The sequence below is a fragment of the Chaetura pelagica genome, unplaced genomic scaffold (genome assembly GCF_000747805.2).
Source record: "Chaetura pelagica isolate M959 unplaced genomic scaffold, ChaPel_1.0 scaffold9, whole genome shotgun sequence".
Taxonomy (NCBI): domain Eukaryota; kingdom Metazoa; phylum Chordata; class Aves; order Apodiformes; family Apodidae; genus Chaetura; species Chaetura pelagica.
The window spans coordinates 2,016,937-2,039,298 of record NW_009954494.1 but is presented as its reverse complement, the minus strand read 5'-3'; the positions used below and the strand labels follow the sequence as shown (position 1 = coordinate 2,039,298).

General features: G+C 46.9%; 1 protein-coding gene across 1 annotated transcript in view; it reads right to left on the bottom strand.

Moving 5' to 3' along the window:
* Positions 1-7,331: 7,331 nt before the first annotated feature.
* The window catches only part of SLC35F3 (solute carrier family 35, member F3), a 46,963-nt gene continuing 31,932 nt past the window's right edge, over positions 7,332-22,362 (bottom strand). The window contains exons 2-6 of the mRNA XM_010004542.1: positions 20,236-20,455; positions 14,040-14,165; positions 10,329-10,521; positions 8,721-8,810; positions 7,332-7,586 (exon numbers count right to left, since the gene is read on the bottom strand). Of these exons, the coding sequence (XP_010002844.1) occupies positions 7,342-7,586; positions 8,721-8,810; positions 10,329-10,521; positions 14,040-14,165; positions 20,236-20,455 (874 nt within the window). The 3' untranslated portion in view covers positions 7,332-7,341. The remainder of the gene's footprint in view (positions 7,587-8,720; positions 8,811-10,328; positions 10,522-14,039; positions 14,166-20,235; positions 20,456-22,362) is intronic.

Genomic DNA, 22,362 nt, shown 5'->3' with positions numbered 1-22,362 from the left:
GGGCCGGGCCGGGGTTGGTTGGTTTGGGGGTGCTCGGGTGCCTGAGGCCGCCGGGAGCGGGGCCTGCCCGGGCTGCCGTGCTCCCCGCGGTGTCCGTGTCCTCGTCTCGGCACGGGGAGAGGTGTTCTGAGACCAGAGGTTTTGCCCTTCTTGAGCAGAGCCCTGGCAAGGCAGCCACACAACCAGCCTCAGAGCGTTGCAGCTTTGTTAAGTGTGTTCTGGGAGTTCCCTGAGGCTCGGCTTGTCTGCCGGAATGCCTGACCAACCTCCCGGGAAAGGTGCTTTGTTTTTGGAGAAAAGTGAACGCAACTGCTGGTGTACCCTGTGCAGTAACTAACACAGCCCGTGTCCTCCTCCCTGCCTGTTTACTTAACCACCTCCTGTTGGTTGGGTTATCGTAGGAAAGGCAGAAATACTGTCATTTAGCTTCTAACAGAACAGGGCTTTTAAGATGAGTGGAAGTCACTACAAAAGTAGAATTTCAATTATGTTTTTCTCTTGGAAGGACATCTAGAAGTAAACTCATTTTACCATTTAAGACCCTTTTGTGCCCAGGAGGCTTTTACGAGCATGGGTATTGAAAGGAAAATGTTGAGTCTCAAGACTGAAATACGATAATAGGGAATGTCAGTTGTGTTTTAGATGTCAACATTTATGGGTTTTGTAATGTTGTTTAGTTACTGCATTTGTGAAACAGAGGGGATAATGTGGTTATATATAATTAATCATATAAACCCAAATAGCACATCTGGGATATTTGTGATAAATAGTTTATTCTTTAATGACGTGTAGCCCAAGAAACACTCACTGGAGACAGTTGTAAATAACTCTCTGTAATGGATACTATGGAAATTTAGTGATCTGGTTTTTGGAAGTTCATGAATAGAAAAAAAGATGGATTTATCTAATACATTTTTTATGGCAAGATTTCCATTTGGTTAAACTGCCATAAGTGTACTTTTTGTTGTTATTGTTAGTTAGGCAGTTCTAAGCATCTCTCTTTAGTCTTTTACTGTTTAGGAAATGTGCCCAGTAGGTAATAAATGGGATATCTATAATAGCCAGGCAGAGGCAAATGTTCTAGAAAGAGAGGAAGCTGAAAAATACCAGATTTGTTAGGTGCACTGGTTGCCACAGCTGAAGCCTTCGAATTGCATTTCCACTAATGAGATAGATGTTAAAGAAATAGATGCTCATCTCCTACTGGAAGTCTTGCCAGCAGTGTGAGGTGAAGTGCTTAGAGCTTATACAACAGCTCAGTTCTCAAACTCTTTTGTGCATGTTCTCATTAATTGGGATACAGCTGTGCTTGTGCTTTACCTTCCAGTTAATGTCTCGGCAGATCTCACCTACAGCTTTGCTTACCCCATATTTAATTGAAATCTGCCCAGCAGACTCTGGATTGGCAACCATAATGATTTCTCCTTTCATTTTGGAAGCAATTAGCATGTTGCACGTATCCCTAGGAGTGCGAGCACTCCTTGATTTAATGTAGCTGTGTTCACCTTTGTGCTTATACCAGGAGCTCAATTAATATGTTTTTCTTGCAGTGAAAGATTCTGATGTATGATCCTTATCCATAATAGATTTTCAGGGAACTGAATTTTTTTTAAGTTATTTAAGCAGTATAACCCTCTGTCCAACTATTCATTTTACTGAAAATAATAGCAAAATCTTACCTGAGGTAGTCTGGGACATTCTTCCATTGTTAAGCACCAAGCAGCTTTTTAAAATAAATATTTTTTTTAAATATGCAGTGTGAAAGACAAATATATTTTACTTTTTCTCTTTCTTGCTTCTCAGGTGTCTGATAAGGATGTAACTCTTGACTCCTTTGGTCTTAGAGTGTTTCTTGCTATGCCTGGTGAAAGAAAATAATTAAACAAAAGAAAGCAAAAGAAAATTATTAATTGTGCCTGGTTTTACTATTTAAAAAAGAAAAAAAAAAATAAGCAAAGAACCACACCATTAACTGCAAACAGTAGCTTCTTTCTGCACCTCTTTGAAAATGTTTTAACAGAGATTACTTAAATAGTTCCAACATCAAGCATCTCTCTGGGTGGATCTCTTGAGATCCCCTGTGCCCAGATATCAGATTTGAGCTTCCATCCTTTTACTGGCTAAAGACCCTCATGGATTACTCTTGGCAGTAGCATCAGCTTGGAAGATGCAGTCTGCAAAGGTGAGTGTAGAAACTCTGATGTTGTGGAGGGGAACCATTTATACATTTTCATTGTTTAAAGTCTTCCTTAAATTGCTTTCTGAGGTTATTTTTGTGGTTTATTAGGATTTGGTGAAACTTAAGTTCCTTCAAGTAGGTCTTTCTATAACAGGACAGGTAATTTTTATCTTCAAAATAGCTTTTTTTAAATTCTTTTTGGGCAATAATTTTCTGAGCTTTGTAAGAGAATTGCTTAAGAACTGACAGACAGTGAAGTCCTTAGTTAATCATTAATGAGCTCATTATTTAGTAGCCACTGATAATGCTAAATGATCTGTCCATGTTTATAAAGAAAACTTCTTTCTCTTTACATAACCTTGTGTTTAATACCAAACATTGGCAACTAAAGATCTGAAATAGGTAAATTAGATTCTAGAAGTTTAAGAAATGTATACTGTCCTTTCTAGGGCCTTATCCAAAGCACTCCTCTTCATTATTTCATGATGACTTCATGTTGAGTTTAACTTTTATTAATTTCCTTTTAACAATAACATGCTTAAGCTGATTTGGATGAGTCAGCAAAAAGTTCCTTTTTTGGATGAATAAAGGAGGGCTGAATCATGGAATCACGGAATTGTCAAGAGTTGGAAGGAACTTCTAGAGGTCATGTAGTCCAACTCCCCTGCTAAAGCAGGATCCTCTAGAGCACATTACTCAGGACTGCATCCAAGTGGGATTTTAATATTTCCAGAGAAGGGGACTCCACAACCTCTCTTGGCAGCCTGTCCCAGTGCTCTGTCACCCTCACCGTAAAGAACTTTGTCCTCGTATTTCAGTGGAACTTCCCATGTTCCAGCTTGTGCCCATTGCCCCTTGTCCTGTCACTGGGAACTTCTGAGAAGAGTCTGGCTCCATTCCCCTTGTACCCACCCTATGGATACTTACAGGCATTAATGAGGTCTCCCCTCAGTCTTTTATCCAGGCTAGAGTCCCAGCTTTTGTTTGGAAGCTGTAGCAAATCCATTTTCTTAATCCCTAAGAAAGTGTGCATTATCATTATCACAACTCAATGTGTCTTGGAGCTCTTACCTTGATTTTCTCATAATGTTTTCTTGGTTGGGTGTTGTGATGAGAATCCCTGCACTAGAGAGTGCCAGTGTGACATGAACATAGAGGATTGAGCACCTGGCTTAGGACACTGAGGGAGAGACAGACACAGGTTACCAGAGCTTCTGCATTAGATCTGTGTGTGTGTGTGTGAGGGCTGGGCATGTGAGTCCTTCAGCTAGCACTGGAGGGGATTTGTCTAGGAAGGACTAAGCTGTCTGTGCAGGCTGGTGTGGAGACAGAAGGAGAAAGACTAGACAGAACTATGTTTTTCACCTTCTCCACATGTCTGTGTGTCTGAAGCCTGCTGGAAAAAGGCTTCCTTGTTCTTGTGACCTCTCATGGCCATCAGTGGAGTACTCTGTGGAACACAGTGAGAACTACTAGGCTACCTAGAGGAGTGGTGATTATGATGAAGAAAAAAGCAACTAGAGATTTAAGATTCTTCTCAGGTGCTGAAGCCATTTGCATTAATTATAAGCACTTCTTTTTAATGCCAACATTCCATTTTTGTTCAGTTGTTAGGAAAGAAGACAACAGGAAAAGGAGTATTTTGAGGAAAGCAGGCCATGGTAAGGTGGGAAGAATGACTAATTCTTACTCTTCTCTTGGCTCCCGATTGGCAACTCTCCAGGCTTACCAAGGATGAGACAAGCTTGCTTTGCAGCAGTGTTGATGCTCAGATTTTTGCAAGAAAGCTAGATGGGAAACTGGGAATCTTTCTGTTTCATAGCCAGACTGCAATTTTCAAAGCTATATAAATGGAAGAAGAAAACTAATCTTTTGAGTTTCGTTTGGATGCCTTCAAATTTCTGCAGCATGTTATGTACTAAAAGCAAAGAAGTGGTTCCTAGTTCTCTTCCAAGGGTGAAACACATCCTAAAATTCTTTATTAAAAATCCAGCTGCATGCTTTCATTCAGGTGTTGTATTTCATAGCCCATCAGCTGCACCAATTGCCTTATGTTCACAATGGAGGTTGTCTGTGAAGCACAAATGTACCGTACCAAGTGGGACTTCTTCCACATGCACAAAGGCAACATCCTTCTTAAACATGGGATATTTTTTCTGAGCAGCCAAGCTAGCAAGTGCCTTTACCAAATCCAAAATCACACAGTGAAAGAGAGATGGTTTTGTTTACAAGTCAGGAAGGCATTTTAGATATATAATTGGCCAAAAATCACAAGGAGAGTATTATGCAACTTACTCTTCTTGCAGGGCTGCAGTCAGCTCGTTTTTTTCTTATTTCCCTTTTTTGATGTTCAGGACTTAAGATAAGTTGCAGGTTATTATGGAAATGCCCTAGAACATGCCAACTAAAGAAGAAAATCTAATTGCTTCTCTTTTAATAACAATGAGCCAATTAAACTCATCCATCAAAATTCATTACTGCTGGCCATTTCCAGAAAGACAGCTTGCATGAGTACTGAACTGTGAAAGAAGCTTCTTAGCCTTGGCCTTTGCCAAGGAGTAGCTCAGATTTGGAGGCCTTGAAAGACCTTGTCTATTCTGCAGTACAAATCAGGGACATGGAGCCAAACTCCCAGTAGTTTATGACTACAGCATGTGCACAGACCCCATTTCTTCAAGTTGGAGTTGTAGCAAGGGGCGGGTGGGCATCTTTCCCGAGAAAGTATTTCCCATTTCTGTTCTGATCCCATCAGCATCTATCCCATCAGCATCTTTCCTGTGCTCCTGCTTCACACCAGATGCGTTGCTTCTGGCTTCTGTTCTTTCCCCATTGATCAAAGAAATGCCCAACCCCAACCTGCTTTCTGAGTCCAGGTAGTTAAGTGACTGGTCCTGTCTCTAGGGCTTCTGAAGTGCTGGAGACCTGTGATATCCTTTTCATCACAGAGGAGGAGTGTTCCACTTTTGTTTCTGCTGTGGAGACTTGTGTGTTTATTTGGAATATGATCTAGAGCTACACAATTAAATTCAGACGTCCGCATTGACTACACAGAGAAACCTTCACTTTCCACAGGTACAGTAGCAGAAAAGTTTTTGACCAGAAATGGTGTCCACCTGCTGTGGTTTCCTTCACTATAGGTAGATGATACTGTCTCTGTTAACCCTGACCAACTCCTTATTGCACTGGTGGTGTTACAGAGCACTCTGGAGAGCTGGGGATGGATGACTTGTCCCAGAGACACTAATTCAAGTGGGTAGTTCTGAATGGGAAAGTGGTTGTGAGCAGATTCCCACAGCCTCAGATTTTGCTTGTGTGTGCAAGCTCTATTGGCAAGTCTTCGGTGTCTATTTGGCCATGAAGAGATTATGTAGGGAACAACATACACCCTGGACTGGGGCTTAATTATGAATGTACTAATTCATGTCCCATCCATAGCCCCCAAATACCTGTTAGCATATGCATTTACGGCTGCTCAGCAATAGTTTCAAAGGAAGACGAGTTCTTCCTTTGGTCTGCATTCTGCTTTCCTGAATGATACCTGACACCAACCCTCCAGATGAGTTCGTCCAGAAAGCCTAAAGCTTCTCCTGTCACGGAGACACTGGCAAGCAGCAGATCAGTTGCCACCTTAGTTGCTTTAATGAACTTGTCTCTCCCTACTGATCGCTTTGGCCAAATACTACCCACAGTAAAACAAATAAAGGTGCAGTCAAGGAAACAGCATTGACAGAGGCTGCATTTAAAATATTTTATTAATTAGCTTTGCCAAACAGATAATGGAATCTGAAGTTGATTTGCTAAGATGTTTTGAAGTGGACCCCTGCCTGAGACAAAGAGAGCCTCAGTGGCAGCAGGGACCCATAGGCTATGGCAGCAGTTCAAAAGAACACTTTAAATTTTGTATGCAACAATGTAAACTTCAAAAATAGTAAACTATAACCTTCTTCCCCCCCTTTTTTTACATAGCATGTGATCTATCACAGATAGAAATTTAATGGCGAACCAAAATCGCATAAGTAAACATCCTGGTGCTTACAAGGTTCATAAAAAGTGTTACATTTGATGTAAATATCTTACATTTTTAACTCTTGACACTCACAATTATGGAGTAAAAGCAACTGGTGATTCACCCCCTTAGTCTGTGCTCTCAGACTGTACATCAGCAACCACGCTCTTGCCAGCCCCTTTGATAATTTTCGGTCGGGTTGTCCCACACATGACCAAGATTTCTTCCCTACCCTGGTGTTAATCAAGCGCAGCTCCACACAGGGGTAAAACCTGTGCAAGTGAGGAGAGAACCAGGTCTCCTGTGCACAAACTTGCAGTCCCCTGGGCCCCACGTTCCCACAGAAGCCACAGTGTGTATGGGAGGCGTGTCCTGGCGTCGGTGGGAATTTGGGGTCCCCTGGGGCTGCAAGCCTGAGCCCTGCCGTTGCAAGAGCCTTTATGGCAGGACCTGGTTCTGCGTGGATAAAGACAAGTTCTGTAGAAGGCACTGGATTTTCTCTTGCATGATTTTAAACGTGGACTACAGTCATGTGCAGAATAAGGAGATTTGGGCTCTACACTGCTTTCTCTCTTTCTCCCTAGTGCTTTAGTGCAAGCATTTTGGCTCTTGAGTATTCTTCTGGTTGCAGTGCAACATGCACTCATCTACACAGAGTGATATCCAAACCTTCTCCTTTCCACTCTTTGCCCCATCTTCCCATCCTCAAAAAGATTCCCTTTTTGGTTCCTTGAAACTTTCAGGTTACGGCTCTGGTCAAAAATAAACGTGTGATGTAGCATAGCATTTGTTTCTTTTAAATCACAGTGTGCAATGCATCATTCGGTACCTAATGTTCAAAATGTCTGCCCTGCTTTTCATGAAAATCATTCTTTAAAATAACCTATGCAAATATATTTGACTATATATTACATTCATTTAAAAAGAGAAGAGAGGTTCTTGGTTTGCAGTTTTTTTTCAGTGTACTACTTAAGTGAAAGGTCTGATGTGAAAAAAGTACAAGCAAACTGGACATGCCAAGACTCGATGCCTTAGATGATCATATCAAAACTGTACAGGTATGTACACCATGTTGGACAGGTGTGCTTCTTCCCAGGAAAAGACCTTTGCATCATCATATACAAGGCTAACCACAAAGTTTTGGTAAAAAGAGCATTTAATGAGCAAAGGATGACATGGAAGGGCGAGTTCTCCGGCTTTTGTTAGGCAGTCCTGAAGCAATGTCTCCGTTTCCTTCGGGGATTTCTTCCTTCTTCCGGACTTTGAGACGCGTGAGGAGCTTTATTACCCAGACGTCCCATTCCTCTGGCAAGAGCAACAGGAGGAAGCCCAGGCCAATAATGATGATAGCGATTACTCGGACGCTGTTGAAGACAATTTCACTCGTGTAGTGATCAACAACTGTGTGGGACATGGAACGAGTGTTATTACGTGGGACAAAGCATTAGGGCAGTATCCCCTCCCCCTTGCCTCTCCAGCTCTGAGGCTGGCTGGGGCAGAAGAACGTGATCACAGAGGAGATGGCAGCAGGAAGACTACCCTTCCTGCTAGTTTAGCACATAGCAGGATACAGCACCCTTCAGAGCAGGCAGGGCTGGCCCGTGGGCTCAGGGTGCAAAAGGAACCATTGCCTGCAGCTGCACTGATCTGCAGCAGCATCTTGGCCCTTGCTCACTGACGGTGCAGGAACTTGGAGAGCACAGGGTACTCAGAGAAAAGGGCATCGCCCTTCCTTGGCGTGGCAGTTCCTTTTTGCAAACTTCTTTTTCAGCTTGACTGCCCCACTGGATAAGAGACCCTGCACACCCCAAGCATTCCAGCAGAGATCACGCTGTTTGGTATGAAAATCTGCTGGGGCAGCCAGCCATGCCAGCTGTCTGTGTGCTTAGTCAGCACCAAGCTGGGAAATGCTGCCTGTGCCGTGGCACCAGCTCAGCATATTGGGTTTTAGGAGCATGGCCTGGGAGAGGTGCCTCTGGTTTTGGCCAGGGTTGCCTGTGCACTCCCCTACCCAGCCCTCTCAGGCTCTGCGGTCTCTTGGCTTTTGCTGCATTTCAGAAAACTGTCAGAAAAACCCAAGGCCCAAAATTGGATTGTCTCAAGATCTTGATAAACACCTGCTATTGACCAAGGCAAGCAGAATTACTAGTGTATATTTGTTTTTAAAATGTAAGCAATTGTATTTGTTTCAATTTAGTGTTAATCCTGCCTTGAAGAAATCATTAAGAATTTATTTATACTCCTTCCATGAGTTTTCACCCAGCATGGAGATGGATGACTTAAAATTTACTTTGTTTCTCAGTATGCTGGCTTCTTCAGACAGTGACTTAAAAACCAATTCTAGAGATTATGAATATTCATGTAATACCACACAATACATATTTAACACACACAGTATAAATTTTCATCTCTGTAAGGCTTTGAGTGAAAATGTAAAGCATGTTTAATAAAGCTATTTGCTTTTATTCCTGTTGTGTATTTGAAAGGCCACAGATTTAATGTCTTCATTAAGATGCAAAAGACAGAAATTCTTACCCGCATTCACTGGGACACTCAGTACAATTCCAAGAGAAATCAAGGTTGGGTATGTAATAGCAATCCCAAAATTTAGTAGAATATTGAATGCTGAAGAAGGAAAGAAAAACACCTTTTACTACTGTGAAGCTAGGCAGAGGGAATGTCATACGTCATTTTTTTTGCTTTATTACTCCCTCAGCATGTTGTTCAAATAGAAGTCATATTAAACTTCTGTTGTTAATCCTGGAAGATACCTGTGAATGGATGTCTGTCTGCTGCGTGTCCACCTGCCTGAGACATTGCTGTTTCTGGGGAGCTCTACATCCTACAGGAGTCCAGTGGCAGGATCAGGTGGGTACAACCTGTCTCCCAGCACAACGTGCTGTGATTCCCACTCTTTGCACTAATCCACCTGGCCCTGCTGAAGGACTAAATGCTCTTAATCTGGGAGATTTCAGCCAAACATTGCTGGCTGGGTACTTTTTTGTAGAAAAGCTGCCTCCATCTGCAGGTGGACAATGCTGTAAATCTAACCCTCTTCCAGATAGGGACTTGCTAAATAGTATTTCATACAATGCAATTATAATATCATTACAACTGAATTATTATAATATCATTCCATTGTAATACCATACACTGTTCATGGAGTGTCTCATGAATAAATAATTGCTTTCGACCAACTTATCCCTTGTTTTACAGGATTAGCTTTAGCAAAGTCAGGAGAGTCTTGCCAATACTGAACTGACCAGCAGCTGGGCCTCTGACTGTCTTCTAGTAGCACCTATAGATTGCACACCCCAGCGATCACTTGCAAGTTCTACACTACTTGCTCACAGAAACCTTCCATTGAGTCCACCCATAAGGAAACTGGAGCTACTTCTAGAGTCAAGTGTTGTGACTGTTCAGGGTAAAAAGGAGCTTGGACTTAAGACAGGGATAAAGACAGCCTATTTCTAGTAGCAAGGAAAGGAATGTGTTAGGAGATACGATGCCATTATCCAGTTTCGGGACCAACTGTGGCAGCAAAGTCAACACATCTAGTTTAACAAGAAACAGCATCACATTTCTCATGACTATGAATCATTAAAACTTATGTTTGTCATCCCTCCCAAGACAGGTTCCCTTGGTGGCACAGCATGGCAGTAGGAGTGCCACCTACAAAATTCCCATCAGCACTATACATTTTCAAAAGTTTCCTGTTCTTTAGGAATAGCAATTAGCTGTTACTGAAATCAGCAGAGGTGCTGGAGGCTGGCCTTGACTGGCCTGGCCTGCTGATGAGCCTTCCCTGCAGTAAGGAAGGCTCCTTCCCAACATAGCCAAGCTACTTGTTTCCATGAGGCTGAGTTCATGAGTAGGATTTAGGACAAACTTTCCAGTTTAGTCCCTCAGTGTCTTCTAATGATGGCCACAATACTTTGACTTGGTAATAACAGCAGGAGTGGGGTCTATATTGCCATTTAGGAATGGACCCTCTGCATAATTTTTCAAGATAGTAATTAGGTTTAGAAGAAGGGAAACCAGCTCCAGCATGTGGGAAACCTACAGCTTCCCTCAGCAGCCAGTTTCTGGCACCCTCCTCCACCCCAAAGAGTGCATGAGCTCCCCCACGCCCCATCTACTCACTCAATAAGAGAATTGAAAATCCACAGAGATTTCCCCAAGGAACGATGTCGAAAGAGCTCCAGTACTCCACTTTGGTAAAATAAAGGATGACAGGAATACAGGTAACGAAGAGGACGTTGAAGACAGCTAACATGGAGAGGAATAAGGCAGCTTCCCCAAATTTAGCGCTGCCCAAAAGAAGTTTGAATAAAACCTACAAGAGGAAAACAAATGGTTTTAATTCTCTTGCACCTCTCCTCTGGAGGGCTGGTGCTCTGGCTCCAGCAGCTCCTGGTGTCCTGAACCACTGGCCAGTGCTTGTTGTGGAAGGACTGGGTGCTGAGCAGTGTCAGTCAGCACCTGTGTGGTGATGCTTGCTGGACACTTGAGGCAGCTGCTGGTGAAGCTGTGGGGAGCACCTTGTGTGTGCCAGACTTCTCCTTTCTGGCATCCACCCCTGGAGCACAGGCAGGGGGAGCTGCCAGATGAGACCACATGGGAAGGGGACTCAGGGCTTTGGACATGCATCTCCTGAAAGGGAAGATTGCTCACCCCAGTCTAGACACTTTGGTCTGTTTTCTGCACGCTCCCTTCAGGAAAACCACAGGAAAACCAGACATTAAAACCAGAAAATTGGTGGAGTAGGGTGAGGGGAGGAGACAAAGCAACATGTTGAGATCCCCATGTGAAATATCACTACTCACAGAATCACAGAACTACCAAGGCTGGAAAAGACCTTTACAATCATCAATATCCAACCTAAACCTGGAGCAGCCTGAGGCTGTGCACTTTTGTCTAGTCACTACTTGCCTGGGAGAAGAGCCCAGTCCCCACCCAACTACAACCTCCCTTCAGGTAGTTGAATAGAGTGATAAGGTCCTCCCTGAGTCTCCTCTTCTCTAGGCTAAATAACCCCATCTCCCTCAGCCTATCAAGTTCTGCACCCCTGTCTGCCTGAGAGGAGGAGGTGGCTCAGAGGATTTCCCTGCCATCCTCATCCTCTTTGCTTTGACTGGCCTATTTGCCTGGGAGGTTTGTTATTTATTTTTTTTCCTGTGTTGTGAATTTCTTCCTCCTCCCAGGCACCAGATGGGGAAGGCTGCTGACACTGGGTGCTGCAATGGTCCAGACAGGCTGCAGGATATCTGGGGGATGGGCTTATGGACACCATGACCAGAACTGCCCCAAGCAGCCCTGGACAAACCACCCTTTGTGGGAGCTGAGCCTCCCTCTCTCATTCATGACTTTAAGCTCCCTGGTGGGGTTTTAAAAGTTAGATTTGGCCAGTGGGAAGCAGCAAAAGGCAAAATTACAAATACCTAAAACCAAACCAAACCAACCAACCAAACAACAAAACTCCTTCCCCTTAAGTATCAGGTTCTCTGATACCAGCTGATAGCAGCTCCAGCAGCCACACAGAGAAGCAGCTCCTTTCCTCTGCCAGATGCTTGCTTCCCATGAGTTTTTTAGGAAGACAAATGAGATTTTGTAACAATGCATAGCACGTCCATCTTCCCTGAAGGTGGGAGCAGCTCACTGTTCTGCAGATTCAGGCAGTGAGGACAGCAGTGTCTGGCACCTCCCTAGGGTGCCAGCCCAGCCTGGGCCTGCCCACACCTCTGGGGACCCTCTTGTTCCCAGAAAGCAGATAGCACAGCAGCAGCTCTGTAGCCTAGAACACCACTGAAGCCTGACTAACAAGGCCATGGGCAGGGATTTTAAAGCTTTGGTTTGTTAGTGGGAGAAAGGGTAAAGAGTGGGGAAATGAGGGGTGTGAGTTGCCCCTCTGGGCAGCCCCCATGGACTGGGCTGGGGTCTGCACCAGTTTTCCACCACAGAACTGCAGAGGATCCGATGGATCCCATGGGCTCTGGGTACAGCTTTCCTTTTCATGGGCTGCAAACCAGGAGAGCCAATGGAGTGTGACCTACTGGCTTGTTCTGGGATGGTAGGTCCCCTCGCCAGTGTCACTGGTCTCTTCCCTTTGCCTAACCAGCCCCCGGCAGGCAAGACTGCAGGGCGGCTGCCAGATCCCCCCACCTCGCAGCCACCACTGGACACTGCAGCTGTGTTGCCACTCAGCATAACTAAGCAAAATGTCCTGAAAGACGTTTACTCCTCATTGCCACCCAAGGATGGCATGTTTCCCCTGGCAGGACAGGCAGCAGGCACAGACAGACTGAAATGTCCATGTCTGGGGTGGGAGGGCAGATGGAGCTGGCTCTGCTGCATGTAGTGCAGCTTGTCTGCCTGCAGAGCTGCCCTGCATGTGGCACATCTTGTCTGCCTGCAGATCTGCCCTGCATGTGGCACATCTTGTCTGCCTGCAGAGCTGCCCTGCATGTGGCACATCTTGTCTGCCTGCAGATCTGCCCTGCATGTGGCACATCTTGTCTGCCTGCAGAGCTGCCCTGCATGTGGCACAGCTTGTCTGCCTGCAGATCTGCCCGCCTGCTTGGCATGCACAGCTCATGGAAACTGAGCCAGCCTGCGGAAAGCAGAGTGGGAGCAGCAGCAGAGTGGCATTTGCTGCAAAACAAGCTGCACAGCTCCATCTCTTTTTGCTCATGGGGTGCTGAGTAACACCCTGCCAGCACTGCCACCATCACCTCCCCGTGCATGGACTCTGGTGGAGCAGCCCTAAGACCTTCTGTCCCTCCAAGGAGTGAAGGTGCCATGGGAGAGGGAGCAGAGCAACACTAGCCTTGAGGAACCCTCCCTGCCTGAAGATGACTCCAGAGTCGTGGCCCTTCTTCGGGTGTGGAGGGCCATATCTCTGGTCTTGCAAGGAAATGCTCTCTTAGAGCAAAGAGCTGCATGAAACTTCTTGACTTCCCTTATGTAAGACATAGAACAATCTGCAAAAGTGAGCAGAAAGCATTGCAGCACAGTGCTGAGAGACACAGACAGATGCTTCTCGGTTTGGCGCATCTCCCTGGATTGTTTGTGCTAAGGCTGCAGGGCTTGACTGCAATTGCTCCAGTTTCTATTGGAGAACTGCTGTGGTGCAATTCATTAGACCAGATGGAGACGCCTACACCTCATCCCAGCCTCCACATCTGAGCTAGGGTGGGTGAGCCCCAAGTGCTTATTAGTCCCTGAGGATTGTGACTCTGAGCACCATGAGCAGCACAGAGGCAAATGCCCATATGTGTCTCAGACTAAGTGAACAGCTCTGCCCAAGCACAGAAGGCTGCATGTCATCTTACACTTAGTGCAAGCAGTGTGCCTGGCTGGTCAGGGTGAGACCTTGGTTCATAGACATGTGCTTTGGTTTTGAAGCATGTGATTACTTCCACGATAAGCAATACTTCCAGTCCAACGTAGGCTATGAATGCCAGTGAGGAAGGACTGGCAAGAATGACAGTGACTTGAAAACACAGTGACTTGAAAAAGAAGCTAAATCTCTGCAGGGCACTTCCAGAGTGAGTAACTAAATCCAGCACCTGTGGAAAAGCAGCCTCATTCTTCAAGTAGGTGGGGTATCTCTAAGTCCTCCCATGGGCACTAGAAAAGACTCTTCCCAGGAAATAGGAGGTTTTGTCCTAAGTGAGGGCAGACATCAAAGCAAGAAAATACCTGAATGCAGTGTGGCAGAGTCAGTGTCTTTCTGGCAGAAGCCCTCAAAGAAGAGCAGGTGGCACTGAACTGCATGAAGGTTTGCAAGAGGAGCAGTTTGAGTGACAGGGGTGATTGGAATCTTTCTGGGCATGAAGATCCAGGCATGCTTACCTTGTAAAGAGCAGACATTGAGGCAGACCCCACGACCAGGGCTATACCAATAACAGAGTGGCTGTGAAACCCATCAGCATACGTCATCATAACTATCCCTGCAATAGCAAATATAGCAGCCACGATCTGGTTGGAGACAAAGAAAGAAAGCAAGTGTTACTGGACAACCCCCAACATGGAAAGACATGAGAGCAGCTTTAAATGAAAGGGCAGTGCTGCTGCATCATCTGCTCCCTTCCGTATGTAGAAAATGAGTAGCAAGTCCAGGCTGACACCCGTAGGGCTGATGCTGGGTGCTGCCTCCCCTCGTGGCTTCCCTGGCTGTGGAGAAGCTGCAGGCAGAGCTGGGAAGGAGCAGCTGCCTCAGGGCAGTGTGTTCCCAGCCAGACTGCAGGGTCTGCATCTGGGACTGAGCTGAAGGGGAAATTTCATCTATGTCATTGAGCTTCCTCATCTGCAAGTCCCTGCAAGCCTGTGCATGACAGTAATACACAAGTAATAATTCACTAGTGGTTGCAGAGAAAGCTCTGAGTCCTGAGGAGTTTTGGGAGGAAAAAGGTTTTGGAAATAAACAGGGAAATAAAACTTATGCAACAACTTTCCTGTTTAGAGATGTCATTTTAGAGAGTAGAGGGAGGCTCAGTTGGCCAGTCAGGCCCCCAGCAATTCCTGAGGAGGGTCATCCAAAGGATGATAGCATTTAGGAATGAAAGGGACAGGGCTGCCCCTGCTTCAGCACAGACAGCAAGAGACCCCTGGCTTCTCTGGGACTGTCCTGTCAGATGCTTCAAGCCTTCCCAGGTGATAATTCTGGGGTGAAAAGGGCTTTCTGCATTCTCCATGCTTCCTGGCTCTGCAGTGATTTGAGGAATGCCCTGCTCAGACCACATCTCCTTTGGCTGCACAGTCATAGTGATGCTTCTAAGATTACTGGGATGCCAGCCAACTGTCCACTCTCCTGGAGCATGACCAGGGTTTTAAGCCTCATCTCAAAGACTGCATAGGCTGTGGCTGCCTACACATCCAAGAGCAACAGACACCTCTCACCTTTCCCATTCATCACCAGAGGTGCTGGGGCTGCTGTGAAGATGCAGACCAAACTCTGCTGCTACCTGATGAGGCAGCTGCAGTGGGGGGGAACCCATTTGACAGCTGCAGGTCCCCACCCCAGCAGCACCTTCCTTGGATTGAGCTGGGGCTGGTGCCAGGGGTACTTAAAAAGCTTCCACAGACAAGCACCCAGCAGATGCTGACATTAACACCTCCACTTTCCCCTAACAGAAACATATGACATTTTTGCAAACAGAGGAGAATTGATTTCTCCAAAGGTGTTGCTGTAGAATGGCAGGGTGGCCTAAGGGTTGAAAAAAACCTCACATTGGCAGAAGTTGACACTGCCTGTAAAATACAGATGCTAATAGCATCTCAACATGGGGCTTAAGTCTAGAAATTGCTGTACTGCTGTTCAGCCTGCTGCATGAGTCCTGCTTTGGCAGGTTATGGAGGGGCAGGGTTTCCCCTCAGCCCCTTGCATAGCCCAGCCGAGGGGCAGCAGATTCTGAAGATGCTGATTCATGGATCTTCATGCTGATCAGAGTGGTGCCCAGTGCTTGCTGCAAAGGCTGGGTGTGCACACTGCAAATCTGGAGAGGTTCAGATATGGCATCTTGGCATGCAGCCCTGTCAGCATCAGATCTCTCCATGCACAGCCATGGGGTATAATTTCTAAAATGAAGCTTGGTGGTGTTGTAACTGGGTCCTGTGGTCCTGGACAGGCTTCTTTTTAAGACAAGAAGTGAAGAAACCCCAATGCATGGCTCTGCAGCAATGTGGGGCTCTTTCAGATAGGCAGGATGGAAGGAGCATGGCATCCCTCACAAGTTCTCTCACGTCATCATGCTTGTGCTTGTCAAATAAAAATTCACACACTGTGTGGCTTCAGAGGCACAAGAAAAAAAAGGTCATCAAATGAGACTAGCATGAGACAGGTGCAGAACAAATAAAAATAGATTTATCTTCACCAAAACCATAATTCAGCCAAGAAAAGCTTTGCTGCTGCACAGTGTGCATGTGAAAAGCTTGCAAGGATAAACTGATGGAAGAAAAAAAATAAAAAGCCATCAAGGAATACCAACTATAGGAACATCACTTCCATCTCAGGAAGTCCTTGATCTTCAAATTGCTAGAGGCTGGAAAGTCTCATGAGGAAATATCACTATAGACTTTTCCTGTTTAGATTTTTCTGGGTGTCCACTACTGGCAGCTGCTGGAGCCAGGCTCCTGGGGCAGATGTATCTTTGCTCTGATTCAGTAAGGCTCTTAGTAGAGCTGCAAGATACATGGATCAGGCTTATCTGAAAGATAAGGGCAACTCCAGCCTTTCATATTGCCAGACAAGGAGTGGTAGATGCAGTTTTTCCTATAGTATTTAGTTCCAGGCACGGCCATCTCCCACCCAAAATGCATGGTCATTGTCTAGTCTTCTCTGGAGAACCAGGGGAGACCACAGCCACATGCCAGTCTGTGGCAACCAGCTGGTACCTCCATGCACATTGGTGAAGGGAGCCTGTCCAAGCCCCTGCTGGTGGCAGCAGCTCCACTGCAGTGGAAACTTGGGAAGATGTATTAATGAACTGCAGAATAAAAAGCATCCAGTTTGGCTTTCTCTCAGGGGCTGGCTGACTTCAGAGCACCTCCCAGGAGGCCAGATCTATGCCGGGTTGGAAAGGAAGACTATGGTTTGGGATTTGATAGTATATTTATTTCCAAGTCCTACTGGCAGGTGTGCTTGGCTCTGCATTAGGCACACAGGAAGTACTTGCAAGTGATGATTCTCTTGAATCCTGAACTCTTAAATTACCATTGCGTGGAGGGAAACACCAAAGTCCAAGATCAAAGCAAATAAATGCAGTCTGCAAATAGTTTTCTGGGGCAGAAGTCCTTGCCTCTTCTATCAAGCATACCAGAAATGTCGGGTGAGTCCTGGCCTTGCCTGTGGACAGGTCAGGCATGTCACATGCACTTTTCCTGGAAGCCTTTCAGCCTGTCTATCGAGCACCTTGTTAGCAGCAGTGACAGGCTGCTTGCTCTATGCCACACCATGGCTACCAGCCCATACCTCCTTGCAAATGCCTCAGCACCACAGGGCTTTCAGGGGCAACACTTCAGGCACTCACAGCTTCACTACACTTACATGTGAGGGTTTTCTGAGAGCAATACAACAGCTCGCAGCTTAGTTGGATGGTTGCTCTGGACACAGTGAAGGGAAAGGAGGAGAAGTGCAGCCTCAATACAGCAGATGTAGGCACTTACTTACATCCTACCCATGAGGCGATGATGGAATTTTGTAGCTTGCTCTTACATTGAAATCCCAGGCAAATTGTGATTTAAGTGCTTGTAGAGCTACTAGTTGTACTTGCCAAGTAGGATACTTCTATGTGCTTAAGTACACTGCCTTTCTCACCTACCCTGTCCTGCCACAGGTGTGAACAGGGACACCTGTGTGGTTAGAGCTTTGCTGCGGCACAATCCATCTTGCTGCGCTGTGAGGGGCATCAAGTGGGAGTGTGGGAGGACTCCTGCTCACCACAGGGCAAGGCAACGACCCCCTGCAGCCTCTTCTGCCAAATATCCTTTCAAAGGATGCTTCTAAAAGGGTCAGCAGCTCTGACACAGTGTGACCCTGAGCTTTGGGGCTGCGCTGTGTGTGGGCTTGCAGTCCTAGGTGGCTTCTGGAGAAGCCCCTCCCAGCCCCTCCTCCTGGTTGGCAGTCCCAGGAAGAAGGCTTTGTTTTGGGGTTTTTCCCAAGGCTATCCCCCAGCATGCCAGGCAGTACTGTTTTTCACCTGATCTGCACAGAAAAGGGAGTTAAGGGGGAAGAAAATGCATCTTGCCAGGAGATTCCACACTACATCCTTCCACAGCCAGAAGCATCCCCAGCCCACCCACGGGGCAAACAAAGCTGGGTAGCAGAACTGCTGTGCTGCCCCATGCCCTGCCAGTTTCTAGAGACAAACATCTCCTCACTCACATTTTGTCACCAGTCAGGATCACATGCCTGCCCAAGAGCAAATAGAGCAGTCCTCCTGAAAAGACCCCTCCCTCTGGGCGCAGGCCCCTTGCTGTAGCCTGTCACCAGGGTAGAGAGAGGTCAGTGTTCCTCCTTAGGCAAGGAGGTGGCTTCTCAGGAAGCAACTGCTGCCACCCCTTCCTAGTTCCAGGTACCACAATGAGGGGCTGGGATGCATGGCAGAAGCATCATAGGACCTTCATCGCCCTGGCCTCTGCTCTGGGTCTCTGCTTCGTAGCTGCTGGGTTTTGTTTGAGTCAGCCTTTCCCAAGGCAGTGCTAATAACAAATGAAGGACAGCTGGACATGGCTGAGATCACCACTGGGGGCTGCTTCCCTGCTCGCTCCCCTTCTGCTGCTGCTTTGGGAAGGGGGAATCCAGAGCAGGATTTGTTCGCAGCACATCGTGGCACAAGACCTGGCCTGCCTGGGATGCTACTGGGGAGCCCCTGACCACCCTGGCTCTTCATTCATGTCCATGCAGCCAGGAGAGCACGAGAAGCATCTCTGCTCCAGTGTGTGCATGCCAGTATGGGTATTCCTACATGCAGGTCAGCTTCTTTCCCTTCAGACCACAGCCATACCCAGCAGTGAAAGGTGGCATGTGCATAGCAAGGACCAAGCTGCACACACAGAAGACCTCTACACACTTCCTTCAGGTGCTACAGCTGACAGTGCCACAAGATGGCTGAATACCACAAAAATATGTTCTTGTTTTTTTCACCTTTATCAAAATGATCAGCATGTCCAGCTATGGTAAGTGTGACACTTCCCTGCCTCCAGGATCGTTTGAGGATACCCTTGCTTCTGGGGTACTCAAAAACCCCAGTTAATGTGTTTTCAGGGTACAGCTACCTGGGCAGGTGGGCGGGCAAGTGCAGACACCAGCTGGCCAGGCTGGGCTTTTGGCAGGTACATCTTGAAACGACTCCCTAAGCAGCCTCTTGGCATCCACCACTGCAAGGCTGGCCAAGCTCTCCTGCCTGAGAGGAATACTTCCCAAACAGTTAACTCTCATTTGCTCCAGGCAACAAGGACTAACAACCAAGAGGCTGAAAGCATTGCCTGGATGAGTTAGCAGAGGGCGCCACAAATGGTGTGGAGAAAATAGGTATTATTGCTATTATTGCTATTAATGTTGATAAGCACGTACTGATGCAGTAAGGCAGGAAGGACCCACCAGTGCCTTTTCCTTGCAGTTACCCCTGGCCTTGGCAGGACTCTCTTGGTCCAGGGGCAGTGCATTACCCACCCACCTGGCTCTGCTCTCAGAGGACACTGCATGCTGAAGGCCACCAAAACTGCAGCAGGGTCAGCAGAGAGCTGCAGGGGTTTCTGATACCCCATTGCCCTGCACACAGCTCTGTTGCCATTGTGGAGTGGCTGTTCATGTGGGATGCAGGACTAAAGGTGTAAGGAAATATTTGGGATGCCACCAGGAGAGCAGCCCTGGAGGAGCGGTCCTGCCACCCTGCTGCCTGCCATGCTGCCTGGCCCTGTGCCCGTGGCTGCTGGCCAGACACCAGTCCCCATGTGCCAGCATCATGCCAAACCTGCACCAGCAAAGCACACACACGCTTCAGCCATGGGTGGGCAAGGGCAGCCCAGCTCTGTCCTCTCTGCAGCTGCTGCTGACTGACATGGGTACTCATGTTAACTGTGCTGCTCTTCAAGCCTGCTGCTGTGTGTAAGAAAGGTGAGTGCCCTGTAAAATTCACAGGTTGGAACAAGAAACACTTCAGGTGCAGCCTGGGCTTGCAAGAATGTGCAGTTTGAAATTGCTTAGGTCTAATTCCACAGCCTGGGAACTGTCACTTGGCAAGAGGCAGGCAAAGGCTGATGCACATCCACAGGAACGTGGTGATATCATGCTATGCTCTGGAGCACGGTATCTCTTTTCTGAAGGAAAATGCACAAAGGCAGCAGGCTGGGGGAAACAGAGCTCTGGGAGCTCAAAGGTGCCTGGGCAAGCTGCAGGGAGGGATTCCTCCCAGCTCCACAAGGATTTCTGTGCCTGCGCATCTGTCTGTGTGGAGTGCTGCTCAACTCGGCTGGTGGGAGGGAAAGGGAAAAGTAAAGGTAGAAGGGCAAGGGGGAAGAAGGGAGACAGAGATAAGGACTCACTTACCCTCACTCCCATGAACCTGTCCCTCAGAACGATCCATGAAAGCAAGAACACAAAAGCTTTGTTGCAGCAGAACAACACGGAGACATCCGTAGTGTTTATTTTCTTTATTGCATGTAAGTAAAGGTAGTTTGTGAGTGTCCAAAGAACACCAAATGGTGCTGCCTTGGTAAAAAACGCCTTCAAAGTCAAGCCATTGTCTCCAAAAAATTGGCAGCACTCCCTAAAACATGGAGAGAAAGAGAGAAAGGCAGCATTATTGCACAAGGCAGTCACAGTTTGCAGCAAATATACAAGTTTCCTTCTTGCTCCTCTTCTTTTCCTTTGAGGAAAGAGGTGCATAAACCTTAAAGGGGAGAAGAAAAGTTTCAGCACCTGTTGCAGCAGCAATTTAACACACAGGGCTGCAAACGTGGGAAGGACAGCAACAAGAAAGAAGGGAGAGGTGAAGCCAGGAGGTGAAATTTTGCCCTTGCCATGAGCACCTTCACAATGGACATCTTGAAACAATGTGGGGTCATCTTTGGCTTTTCATCCCTGTAGGCACTGGGATGCTGAAAGGCCAGGGCTGGCAGTACAGCCCCTTGCTCCTTGCTCCTGCTGCAGCCGTCAGGACTAAATGGAATTTGTGTTTGGATTAATTCTGGGGACAAAACGTTCCTCCTGCCAAAAATCCTTTCCTCATACATAGAATTGAGTATCACTAATTCATATACAATACAAACGTGCTTCTACTGTACCATGGGCCTGATTCTTGTTTACCAGATATCACAGGATTCTGTGAAGAGCTGCTGTGGAAGCGCCCTGCTCCAGCAGAGAGACCACCAGCCTCCTCTGACTTTGACTGCCAGGGCTAGCAGTCAAGCTATCTCATTTCCAGGATAAAAGATGCTTTTTGCCTCAGTTTATCCAGGCTTTGGTGAGCTGGTCCTGCTGTACAGGTAGCTCCAGCTTATCTGGGGTGAAGAGGGAGAGGTACCAGATGGCTGGAAGCTTCAGTCTCTTCTATTTGTTGGGTTCATCTCTCAGACTAAGTTCCTGCCATTTGGGCAGAGGTGTCAAAGGCATGTTTTGCACAGAAAGCAAGCAGGGATCCTGCAAACAAGCACTTCCCTGTGGTCCAGGTGCTCACCCTTGCCCTGTGTGCTGGGCAGCCTGATGCTGCTGGCAGGCAGCAACTGTGTGGGCAGCCCACAGGCAGCCCCGCTTTGAAGAGGGACTGTGTCCAAGGGGAGCAGTGATTTTTAGCAATATGCAGTGTTTGCAAGTGGCTGCTATGGGCATACAGCATTTGCTAGGCATTTGCTTTAGGTATGTACAAGCAACTTCTTATGTTTGAGCAAGGACCCCAGGCTGTGTCCAGAGTTGCTGGAGATGCATGTCCTTGAGCTGCTTTTGCTGCCCACCTCAGGAGGTACTGAGTCCAGCAAGAAGCTATTTCTGTTTCTCTCCTTCAGCTCTAAAAGGCACCCCAGAGCAAGGAGCACAGACACAGGCACTTCCTGCGCATGTCTGGCAGCAGAAATCCTACCCTCTGTGTTCAAAGAGAAATTGTCATCAAAGACTGAGCAGACCTATTCCTGCCCACATTACCAAAATGCTCCTGCTGGTCTCACCTACCACCTCACTCTGAAAGGTGCCTTGCTGCTTGCTTGCTGATATTGGTTTTTTTGCTGGGCTCACCCTGCTTTGCCGACAGAGCAGTGGGTCTTCCAGTGTGGAAAACAGCCAAAGAGGCCACAGGGAAACACTGATGATGCCTGATGCTCAGGCAGGCCCTAGCCCTGTGCATGCACAGGTCTCGCCAAGCGTGGCTCCTGCAGAGCCATCCTGCTGAGCCAACCTCTCCTCAACTCCGTATGATCTTCCAGCACAACGAGTAAATTCCTACAACTGTCAGACTCTTTCCAGCATACAGCAAGGAGCTCTGGTGTTTCAGGGCATAATACCTTATGTTTGAGATAAACCAGCTTCCTGCTTTATTTTCCTCAATTCTGCTGTTATGAGCTAAAGCTCCATTGCAATCGCAGCAGTTGGTTTAAAAAAAAATAATGCAAGGCATTAGGCAAGGCAGCAGCAAAGACCTGAGTAAGACTGGAATGAAAATGTCAAAGGAAGGATACTGGAAGG